At 44.3% G+C, this 12,236-nt stretch overlaps 1 protein-coding gene and 1 non-coding gene across 5 annotated transcripts in view; one reads left to right on the top strand and one right to left on the bottom strand.

Annotated features, from left to right (window-relative positions):
- Window positions 1–8,816: 8,816 nt before the first annotated feature.
- Window positions 8,817–8,889, bottom strand: TRNAC-ACA (transfer RNA cysteine (anticodon ACA)). The gene has a single exon. It is a non-coding gene; the product is annotated as a tRNA-Cys (tRNA).
- Window positions 8,890–11,912: 3,023 nt separating this feature from the next.
- The window catches only part of CLYBL (citramalyl-CoA lyase), a 227,865-nt gene continuing 227,541 nt past the window's right edge, over window positions 11,913–12,236 (top strand). For all 4 annotated transcript variants that reach the window (XM_052650086.1, XM_052650088.1, XM_052650087.1 and 1 more), the window contains exon 1: window positions 11,913–11,993. In XM_052650086.1, coding sequence (XP_052506046.1) covers window positions 11,932–11,993 — 62 coding nt within the window. In that variant the 5' untranslated portion in view covers window positions 11,913–11,931. The remainder of the gene's footprint in view (window positions 11,994–12,236) is intronic.

Genomic DNA, 12,236 nt, shown 5'->3' on the forward strand with positions numbered 1-12,236 from the left:
TTCCTTTTCAGAGTTTTTTTTCTTAATTATGTAGTCAAAATTTTAATAACAAAAAATACTATTTTTTTTAACATGGTCAAAGATACTTGGATAACTCCAGATTTTGAAAAAAACGGCCTAGCCCAACAGTACAACAATGCATCTCTGTACAGAACATTCCATAGATCAACAGAAAATATGTTTAAGCACAAAAATAAGAAATATTTAAAGAGAATCTCTAAGCAGCATTTTATTTCTGCAAAAAGACATATAGTACTGATTAAATACTACAAGTAGTTTTCATTTATGAAAATACAGCTCAAGCTCTGCACCAGGAGAAGCCCTCACAATGAGAAGCCTGTACACTGCAGCTAGAGAGCTGCCCCAACCTGCTGCAACAAGAGAAAGGCCTCACATAGCAATGAAGACACAGCACAGCCCAAAATAAAACAAATTTAAAAATAAATAAAGTGTGAACCATATTTTTATTTCAGTCTTCTTTTTACATAAAAGATAGAATATAATACAATTGTTCTGTGCCGTGTCTTTTTTTCTCTTGCAATGCATTCTATTGTAATGAAACTGCTTCTGTATCAGTACACTCAGAAATTAGTAAAAAGAATAAGGACATAAACTGTTAAGGAAATTCTTTTTATGATTACATACTTTTCTATTGTTTCATGTACGTACTTTAAAAAATTAGCCGCGTGATGAAACATTTAGATTTTTCCCTAATATTTTGCAATAACAAATCATGATACAGTGAATAACCATGCACATCAGTTCCTTCACAAGTTATTACTATTTACCTTTCATAGGGCTACCCAGTAGTAGCCAAGACAGGGGCCGCTCTCCTTAGCACAATAAGTTAATAAATTAACTTATTATTTTGTTAATAAATTAACTTATTATTAAGTTAATTTAATATATTTCTAATAGATTTCTAAAAGATTTTCTAATAGATTTTTAAAAATTGAAGTATAGTTGGTTTATAATGTGTTAGTTTCAGGTATACAGCAAAGTGATTCAGTTATACATACTTACACACACACACATATTCTTTTTCAGATAATCTTCCCTTATTGGTTATTATAAAATATTGAGTATAGTTCCCTGCTATATGGTAGGTCCCTTTTGGTTTTATATATATATATATATATATATATATATATGTATAATAATGTGTGTATGTTAATCTCAAACTCCTAATTTATCCCCCCACCATTCCCCTTTTGTGAAAGTGAAAGTCGCTCAGTCCTGTCCGACTGTTTGCGACCCCAAGGACTATAGAGTCCATAGGATTCTCCAGGCCAGAATACGGGAGTGGGTAGCCTTTCCCTTCTCCAGGGGATCTTCCTGACCCAGGAATCGAACCAGAGTCTCCTGCATTGCAGGCGGATTCGCCACCAACGGAGCTATCAGGAAAGCCCTTTGGTAACCACAAGTTCTTTTTTGGTGACCATAGGTTTGTTTTCTACATCTGTGGGTCTATTTCTGTTTTGTAAGCAAGTTCATTTCTATCATTTTTTTAGATTTCATATGTAAGCAATATATGATTTTGGTTTTTCTCTGTCTGACTTCCTTCACTTAGTTTGATAATCTCTAGGTCCATCCCCATTGTAGCAAATGGTATTCTGTCATTCTTTTCATGCCTGAGTTGTAGTCCATTGTACACATGCACCACATTTTTACCCATGCCTCTGCTGAGGGACATTTAGCTTACTTCCACGTCTTGGCTATCGTATACAGTGCTGCAGGGAACACTGTGGTGCATATATTTTTTTGAATTCGTTTTTGGCTGAAGATGAAGCTCCAATACTTTGGTCATCTGATGTGAAGAGCCAACTCATTGGAAAAGATCCTGATGCTGGGAAAGATTGAAGGCAGGAGGAGAAGGGGATGACAGGATGAGATGGCTGGATGACATCACCGACTCAACGCACATGAATTTGAGCAAACTCAGGGAGATAGTGAAGGACAGGGAAGCCTGGCATACTGCAGTCCATGGGGTCACAAAAAGTCGAACAGGCTTGAGTGACTGAACAACAGCAACCAGCTATTCCACGACACAAGTGGGATTGCTGGACGTAGTACATTTTTACAGGTAACAAACGTCCTCTTTACTTCTTAAACGTGTAATTTGTGAAGAGTTGGGCAAGGAGTCATTTCAAAGCCTGGCTATAACTTCCGTGCCTCCTCCATTCTCACTCTTATCCTTACTTGACTCCTTCATTTCCTCTCATCACTCAAAACTAACAACCTGGCCAGGTGGCTCAGTGGTAAAGAATCCACCTGCTAATGCAGGAGATGCAAGAGACGCAGGTTTGATCCCTGGGCCGGGAGGATGTCCTGGAGGGAGGGGATGGCAACCCACTCCACTATTCTTGCCTGAAAAATTTCACGGACAGAGGAGCCTGTTGGGCTGCAGTCCATGGGGTCAGAAGAGTCGGTCATGACTGAGCACGCACCGCATTTGCCCTCCCCCCTTGAATCTCATCATTTTCAGCTGCATTTGAACGGCTATTTGTCGTCTCTCAGAGGTAGGACAAAGTGGTGCTAAAGGATTTCTGACCTCTCCTTAGCAAGTCAACTTCCCAGGTATTCACTCAACATTTATTTAGCATCTACTGGGTATCAGCATCATTTGAGGCATTGAACACACAGTGGAAAACAAAGCAAACTCGGGTTCCACCCCCACGGGGCTTACATTCTAATGGAAGGCAGCAAATGAATGACAGTAATGCCAGGCAATAAGCAAGTAAGTGTATAATGTGACTTCAGGCAGTGGTAAGGGCCTTGGGTCTCAATTTAAACAGTTCAGGAGTAGAGAATCCTTTTCAAATGACATACAGAGAAAAGATCCCAAAATTCTGGCTTGAAAAAGTACTGAAGCTGCTCTCTTTAGAAACTTTCAGTCAAGGAGGTTCTGGCCAGAGCAAGAGTTTGATGATTCTGTCTGACACGGATAGAGATGTTTGCGGTCATCTGAACCAACTGTGCCACTTTGGGCTTGAAATTGGCTGGTTTGTATGAAGCAGTGTGCGTGGGCAGGTTTTATTTTTACTGGATGTATTCGCTTCTTCCTGCTGCTGTACTAAATAACCACAACCTTGGTGCCTTAAAACAGCACAGCTTTATTATCTTACAGTTCTGGAGGTAACAAGTCCAAAATAGCTCTCATGGGGATAAAACTGAGGCATCAGCAAAGCTGTGTTCCTCCTGGCAGCTGGAGAGGAGAAGCCGTTTCCTTGCCTTCTCCAGTCTCTGGAAGATGCCTGCATTCCTCGCCTTGGGCCCCTCATCCCTCTGAACTTGAGTCTCTGTCGTATCTTGTTCTGACCCTGACCCTCTTGCTTCTCTGTCCCAAGGGCATAGCCACACAATCCAGAATAATCACCCCATCTCAAGATCCTTAATTTCATCACATTTACAAAGTAACATATTCACAGGTTCTGGAAATTAGCATGCAGACATTGTGGGGGCTATTATGCAGCCCACAGCACAGGCAATTAAGAAGAAAAAGAAACTGGGGACTTCCCTGGCGGTCCGATGGTTAAGACTCCATGCTTCCAGCACATGAGGCAAGAGTTTGATCTCTGATCAAGGAACTAAGAACTTGTGTGCTGTGAGGTGAGTCCAAAATATAAAAATTTTTTCAAAATTAAAAAAGAAGAAACAGCATATATATTAAGATAATTATATACTAAGATAATTATATATCATTCTATATAGTATATATTAAGAATTATATATTAAGATAATCCTTAATATAAAAAGTGAATTAAAGTGACAGGGGTTCCCTTATCTGCACATCCTCTCCAGTATTCATTGTGAGGTGGGTGAATCCAGAGCCTGTTATACAGAGTGAAGCAAGTCGGAAAGAGAAAGACATGTATATTGATGCATGAGTATGGAAACTAGAGAGATGGTACTGATGAAGCTATTTGCAGGGCATTAATGAAGAAGCAGCCAGAGAGAGGAGACTTGTGGATACAGGAGGGGAAGGAGAGGGTGGGACGAATGGAGAGAATAGTATGGAAACATATACATCACCATGTGTAAAATAGATGGCCAGTGGGAATTTGCTGTGTGTCAAGGGGAGTTCAACCCAGTGCCCTGTGACCCCCTGGAGGGGTGGGATGGGGTGAGAGGTTGGGGGGGCATCCAGGAAGGAGGAGATATGTGCATACCTGTGGCTGATTCAATTTGATGTATGGCAGAAGCCAACACAATATTGTAAAGCAATTATCCTCCAATTGAAAAAAAAAAAAAAAAGCAACAAGGAAAATTAAGCAAAGGATAAAAATCTTGGCAGAGGATGCCTCAAGATTGAAACTTCCAGTTTGACAAATGAATTCTAAACGTCTGTCAGATGCCAGGCTGTGTTCCGGGGGCTTGGGATACATCAGTGAACAAAACAGGCAAAAATCTCTGTTCTCACAGGGCTTACATTCAACAGAAGCATCACAAATAATATCTAGTTATTTAGAAGTGCTTTGGCAAAAGTCTGTTAACCTTTGCCCTGCTTCATTTTGTACCCCAAGGCCAAACTTGCCTGTTAATGCAGATATCTCTTGACTTCCTACTTTTGCATTCCAGTCCCTGAGGATGAGGACTTCTCTGATAGAATCCTCCTGCAATGCGGGAGACCTAGGTTTGATCCCTGGGTTGGGAAGATCCCCTGGAGAAGGGAAGAGCCCACTCCAGTATTCTGGCCTGGAGAATTTCATGGACAAAGAGTCGGACACGACTGAGTGACTTTCACTTTCACTTTTTCCCCTAGGATGAGACTAAACAACAACAAAGGGCTTTGGAAAAAAGGAAGTGGATCAGGGGAAGGGCCCCAGAGAGTCCCAGAGGGAGAGTTGTAGGAGGTTGGAGAGGTGGGGGTGGGGGAGGCGGGGGTGGTGGGGGTTGGGAAACCATCTCCCTGAGACACTAGGGGGCGCTGCAGCACAGTTTCAGAGGCTGAGATTCGAAAAGAATCTTAGTTATACAATCAGTATTTGGGAGCCAGAAGGAATTTTAGAGGTCAGCTAAGTCTAACTTCCCCCACCTTATAAAGAGAAAGCTGAGGCTCAGAAAGTCCACAATGTGGTCTCTAGTTAGTTTGCATTTGGCCTAAATTTGACAGACAGTCTCCTCTCTCCCCAAGAAAGCCAGACACAGTCATCACGTTATCAAAGGCAGCGCCTGCCAGGAGGTAAGGCTGGGAGGGTTTTGTATTAGAGCAGCGGGAGGCCTGCATGGTTTCAGAGTGTAGTTCTATCCATGCCACTGTTGAAAAATTATTCTACAGAACTTCTAATATGCTTCTTTCTAAGTGCAACATTCTGAAGTCTTGAATCAGTGACACTGGCCTCAAGCCTTTGAGACGCAACTTTGGTGAAAATAACCTACATGGGCCAGACACCCAAAGGAAGGGGAAAATGGATTATGATAAAGAGCCTTTGGTGTTTGTAACAAAGGAATAATGCAGCTTCATTTTCCTAATCGGCACTGCTGTAAGTGGTTATTTAAGTTATTCAAGCTTGAAATGATTACTGTAAACCATGGGTTGATTATTATTGTTATTCAATATCTCCTGGGGTGTGACTGTTTTCCAAAAGTGTAGCTGAGCCAATACAAAAATTCAGTACCTCGAAGATTAACAGTGAGAGTTATTCGAGTTTCATGACAATTATTAAGACCAAATGGTGGGACTTCCCCGGCAGTCCAGTGGTTAAGACTCTGCCCTTCCAATGCAGGGGACCAGGGTTCGATCCCTTGTCAGGGGACCTAGGATCCTGCATTCTCTGCTGTCAGAACAAAAACAAAAAGACCAAGTGGTGACAATGTACCCTGTTTCCATTCAGGAGACCCTTATGTTGGAGGGCAGCGTTACTTGAGACTTGGGCGTTCCTGTGGTTTAGTCTGGAGCAGCTCTCTCTGCTTGCTCTGGTCTTCCTCTAATGTCTCAGGCTCACTCCCCACGTCCAGTTTTATCTCTTCTCTGCAGAGCCTCCTGGTTTCCCTGGCCCTCTCACACAGAAGGAATTGCAGCATCTTTTCTATTTCCATATTCCCCTTCCCACATGCACCAGCAGACTCAGAGCTCACCTGTTTTTCCCACTTACCTGGCTGCCCCTTTCTTGCTGCTTTTTAAAATCGTTTGTTTTTTTTAAAGAATTAAAAACTGAACTACCATATGATCCAACTATTCCACTCCTGGGCATTTGTCCAAAGAAAATGAAACACTAATTAGAAAAGATATGTGCACACCGATGCTCATAGCGGCGTTATTCACAATAGCCAAGAAGTGGACCCAAACTCAGTGTCCATTAACAGATGACTGGATAAACAAGATGTAGTGTACACATACCATGGAATATTACTCAGCTACAAAAAGGGAATTTAAAAACTGCTATTTGCAAAAACATAGATGGACTGGAGGATATTATGCTTTGTGAGGTAAGTCAGATAGAGAAAGACAAGTAAATACTAGATGTTTTCACTTATATATGGAATCTAAAAGATAAAACATGAATGAGTATAAGAAAACAGACTCATGGATATGAATGACTTTAAATGGCAGGTAATATATTAATATTGACTTACTATGTTATACATCTGAAATGATATAATATTGTAAATCAGTTATACTTTAAAAATAGGTAAATGAAATCTTTTTTCTTATTTGAAAAAATGTGAACTTCATAAAATTCACCATTTTAACCGTATTACATGTACAGCTCACTGGCGTTAAGTACACTCACACTGCTGTGGACCCATTACCATCCACCCCTAGACCTCTGTTCATCTTTCAGAAAGACTTCATCTTTCTGAACTCTGTACCCATCAGATACTAGCTCCCTATTTCCCTTCCCTCCAGGCCCTGGCAGCCCCCATTCTCTTTCTGTCTCTATGAATTTGACTACTCTGGGAAACTTCATATAAGTGAAATCGTGTATAGTATCTGCCCTTTTGTGACTGGCTTATTTCATTTAGCATAATGTCCTCAAGCTCCATCCATGTTGCAGCTCGTGCCTGAACTTTGAGATCAGGAATCATGTCAATAAATGTTTGTCTGAGCTGGAAAAGAATGAGTTGGATTTGAAGGTAAAGTCATGAGATCTGTTCGGTTAGTTCAGTTGCTCAGTGGTGTCCTCCTCTTTGCGACCCCATGAACCACAGCACGCCAGGCCTCCCTGTCCGTCACCAACTCCTGGAGTTCACCCAAACTCGTGTCCCTTGAGACGGTGATGCCATCCAGCCATCTCATCCTCTGTCATCCCCTTTGCCTCCTGCCTTCAATCTTTCCCAGCATGAGGGTTTTTTCAAATGAGTCAGCTCTTTGCATCAGGTGGCCAGAGTATCGGAGCTTCAGCTTCAACATCGGTCCTTCCAACGAACACTCAGGAATCTGTAGATAGTCTCAAAAGAGAGGAAGTAAACACTGACTGTCCCATGTCAACAGGGTGAGCCTACAGGACCTGGGGCTTCACCTCCACCTTCCAGAGCTCATGCGAATGTCTCTTGTGAACAACCCCAACCTGGTATCCCACAGGCAAGGAAATTCTGGGAGAAGTGGTCCCAGCCAAGCTGAGCCAACACTATGAAAGCCATCACGATGCTATCACAGTGTATTCCACACAGGAGAGGGCTTCCGTATTGGCCAGATGGAGATAAGGACCAAACCCTCTCTCGATAATTTTACATTTCTGGTGACTGGAAGAATTTTCCACGGATGGTCTCTGGCTCCATGCCCTCCAAATTCTGTTTCTCTTTTACTACGCACGCACTGCTGGGGCCAGGTGCCCAAGGGGCACGTTCTTATTGGGATATGACCTCTGACCTTTGCATCTTTATGCACACAAGTCAGTACAGTGGGCAGCAGAATTCCTGAAAGTCATTCTTAAACCAGAACTGCTCATAATTAAACATGGAAGTGACTGCAAATCACAGAAACGTATTCTATTAAATCTAAGCCAAATATGTCCCAGCTCAGCTTTTCCTTAGCTGGACTCCCAAAATACATGCAGCCATTCCAAAGCCATCCAACATCAAGGAAATCTGAGAGAGGTACAGTTGGAGTAGACGAAGAAAGTATCTTAACCAACGGTAGTTAAAATATGTTACTTTGGTACAGTTTACAAAAACAAATGCCCTTGTGCCCTGGTGGGCACTTGGAGGGGACCAGTGCAAGTCAGCGGCCCTGAGGTTAACTGGCTTTGGATAAATTTGCATCTGGCTCTTTCTATGCAAGGCATTATTTGAACTGATTTTTAATTTTTTGTTAAGAATATTTTTAAACGTATGTAAATTGAGGAACACATAATAAGCCCCACTCCCACCCATGTACCCATTTCTCAGCTTCAACAGTGATCATCGTTGATTGGTTATTCTGGTACCCACCCTTGTCACCTGTAAGCCCAGTGTGCGCTGGAGTTGTGATGCTTCTGTTAGCCTTCCTTCTTATCTCACCAGATTGCTTAACTCAACAAGGTCTCACAGAATTATTCAACCTGCTAAATTTCATTTTTTAGTGCCCTTGGAGCAAACACAATTTTCTTTTTCTTTCAGTTTTGGAGGCTTGAGTAAAGACAGATTTGACTAGCTCCAGGAAAAGAACTCTATCCCTTTCTCTATTATATCTGGAAAAATAGTTTCCTCCAGGAATCCGTATACTAGCTAGATGAAGTTAATAAAGTCTACCAACATTAGGAAGTGAAGTGAAGTTGCTCAGTCGTGTCCGACTCTTAGTGACCCCATGGACTGTAGCCTACCAGGCTCCTCAGTCCATGGGATTTTCCAGGCAAGAGTCCTGGAGTGGGTTGCCATTTCCTTCTCCAGGGGATCTTCCTGACCCAGGGATCGAACCTGGGTCTCCTGCATTGTAGGCAGACGCTTTACCGTCTGAGCTACCAGGGAAACAATCCTTAAAACCCACAAGTTAGTAATCTCACAAGAGGTTCAATAAAACCACAGTAGTCCTGGTTAGAATGGGCATAGCTATAATTTCTTCAAGCAGAATTTGAAAGAAATTGGAATCAGCAAAAGAGTCACTGGAGGTTGCATTTTACCTAAAAAATTCATAAGGTCTGGGGCATTTTTAGTAAGGATAACAACTCACATGGCAGTTCTCAGAATTATAATGAGGCCAGAGGAACATTTTCATCTTATATTTATTAAATACCCACAGGTGGCAAGTCACTGGGCCTCGTGCTGGGGGCACACAGCTATGACAAGATACACTGGGTCCCTGCTCTTAAAGAGGTCACATTCTATTTCTATAGACAGTGTTTCTAGAGCAGAGCACTAGCAGCCTTTCTGTGAGTGGGAAAGTCCAAACATCCCTAGCCCTACTTTCTAAATGACAACCACACGCTTCCAAACCCATCCGACTATGGGCATACTCTCTCCCACCTTGAGAACCACAGGAGGAAGGGCAAGAGTAAGAAAGTAAATTCACAAGTTGGTAAAGAAACGCTGTGATGCGGGCTGTGATGGAGACGCTTAAGCTGCTGTGCCAGTGAAACAGACCAGGAGGATGCTCTAGTGCGGGTTGTCGGCTCAGGCTCTTCGAGCAGGTGGCAGGTAGGGTATGCGACAGTCTAGCCATAAGAGTTCTGGGGATAAGAAACAGCATGTGCCCTGAAGTGGGAGAGAGCTTATCATGTTAAAAAAACAAAAAACTTCCCTGGTGGTCCCGTGGTTAAGACTGCAAGCTTCCAAAGCAGAGGGTACAGGTTCCATCCCTGGTCAGGGAACTAGGTCTCTACATGCTGTGGGGCTTGACCCCCGCCCCCCCAAAAAAAAAACAAATCCCTCCTCCCAAAAAAACCCACAGAAAGAAGATAGGTGGGGCTGAGATGAAGTTGAAGAGACAGGCAGGGGCCAAATTAGAGTACGGGCTTCAGAGTCACGGTGAAGAACTGGGGTTTTATTCTAAACACTGTCAAAAGTTGATAAGTAACAGAAGTAAAACCAACGGATGCCCAAGGTAGTAATTGGTGAAAGTTTATTGTGGACAGACCGAAAAGACGTCTTGCAAACTGGAAGCACTCAAACCAAAGCATGGAATGAGACCAAGTAGCTCATTTAGTGAGAAAGTAGTGACTATTTATTCTTCACAGTGATTAGTTATGATATTTATGGTGTTCGACTCTTCTTCAGTGATAAGGAATTGAGCAGCAGTTACCTCATATCAACCTTGGGAAGTAGTTCAAGTTTTGCTTGTGATTTCCAGAGGCACAAGCAAGAAATAACCTAGGTCAAGTTGTCTTGCAAAATAAGTCAAATTAGGCTTTGATTGTGCAATGAAACTTTGTCTACTCAGAATTTTCAAGGTGGGTCTTCATTTGTTTTTTAACACTTCTCATCAGATGTCACTAAGGAGTGTTAAGAAAGGAATTGGTGTGATGATAATAAGTAGTTAACATTGCTGAGCATGTGCTCTGAGCCAGAAGAGGTTTTAGGCTCTTTATATATATTAATGCAACATATCCTTATAATACCTTATAATTACCCTATGAGGTGAGTACTATTTGTATTTCCTTTTTACAGGAGGAAACTGAAGCAGGGTGAGGTTAAGTAATTTGCCCAAAGTCACACAGCTGGTAAGCCGTTCAATAACTTCGTATTCTCCTGACTGTGAAGCTAGAGTTGTATTTGCTATCTGGCAGGAAGGAGTCGGAGTGAAGGGTGGTGTGTGCTGCCCGGTGTCTTCAACAAGCATTTCCCTGGCCCAGAAAACTGCCAGCAGTAGCTATTCTGACCCTATTACAGGCATAAATGCCCCATAAAGGATTAACTGTTAACCAAGGCACGCACAAGGTGAGGCTCACAAACTTTGTTAGGTAATATTTAAACAAAACCAACAAAGAAATCCCTTGAAAATCTGGCTGTGTTGGGCTGGGAATATGCAAGGTCTCTCAAAAGCCACCCTAAAAACCCAGAAGCGTGGGCAGGGTTGGATTCAATCACCCAAAGACCCGCTCAAGAAGGAACCCCTCACCCCTCCTTTAGACTTTGCTTCACGTTTCAGCCTGGAACCTGAAGTGAAGTGAAGTGAAAGTCGCTCAGTCGTGTCAGACTCTTTGCGACCCCATGGACTATATAGTTCATGGAATTCTCCAGGCCAGAATACTGGAGTGGGTAGCCTTTCCCTCCTCCAGGGGATCTTTCCAACCTAGGGATTGAACCCAGGTCTCCCACATTGCAGGCGGATTCTTTACCAGCTGAGCCACAAGGGAAGACTCTTGAGAGTCCCTTGGACTGCAAGGAGATCCAACCAGTCCCTCCTAAAGGAAATCAGTCCTGAATATTCATTGGAAGGACTGATGCTGAAGCTGAAGCTCCAATACTTTGGCCCCCTGATGCGAAGAACTGACTCATTTGAAAAGACCCTGATGCTGGGAAAGATTGAAGGCGGGAGAAGGGACGACAGAGGACAGGATGGTTGGATGGCATCACCGATTCAATGGACATGAGTTTGAGTGAGCTCCGGGAGCTGGTGATGGACTGGGAGGTCTGGCGTGCTGCAGTCCATGGGGTCGCAAAGAGTCGGACGCGACTGAGTGATTAGACTGAACTGAGTACTTTGGCCACCTCATGTGAAGAGTTGACTCATTGGAAAAGACTTTGATGCTGGGAGGGATTGGGGGCAGGAGAAGGGGACGACCGAGGATGAGATGGCTAGATGGCATCACTGACTCGATGATCGCGAGTCTGAGTGAACTCCGGGAGTTGGTGATGGACAGGGAGGCTTGGCGTGCTGCGATTCATGGGGTCGCAAAGAGTCGGACGCGACTGAACGGTTAGACCGAACTGAACTCAGCCTGGAAGCTCTGACAGCCCGAGGGGGCAGCTCGGAGCGCGGGGGCGTGGCTTGCGGGGAGTGGGCGGGGCGTGGGGAGGGGCGGGACGAAGTGAAGACGGACAGGGCGGGGGCGGGGCGCGCGCGTCGGGAAGATGGCGCAGCGATTGCTGAGGAGGGCGGCGCGAGGAGCGACGGCGGCGGCGCTGCCTAGGCTGTGAGTGCAGGTCCCCAGTCCCCCGCCGCTCGGCCGCGCTCGTTGTGGGTCGGGATTCGGCTCGGCGCTGCGCAGGCGCGGCCTCCTCGGCCCCTGGCGGAAAGCCCCGCGGGCCGCGAGCGCCGAGAACCTCCCGAGCGCGCGTGCTCGACCTTTGCCAAGGTCGGCAACGCCCCGCGGGGGTCGCCCCCACCCCCCGCAGTGTCGGCGCCGCAGTGCGGGAGGGCCGCAGCCTGAGTCTGG

Source organism: Budorcas taxicolor, chromosome 12 (genome assembly GCF_023091745.1).
Source record: "Budorcas taxicolor isolate Tak-1 chromosome 12, Takin1.1, whole genome shotgun sequence".
Taxonomy (NCBI): Eukaryota; Metazoa; Chordata; class Mammalia; order Artiodactyla; family Bovidae; genus Budorcas; species Budorcas taxicolor.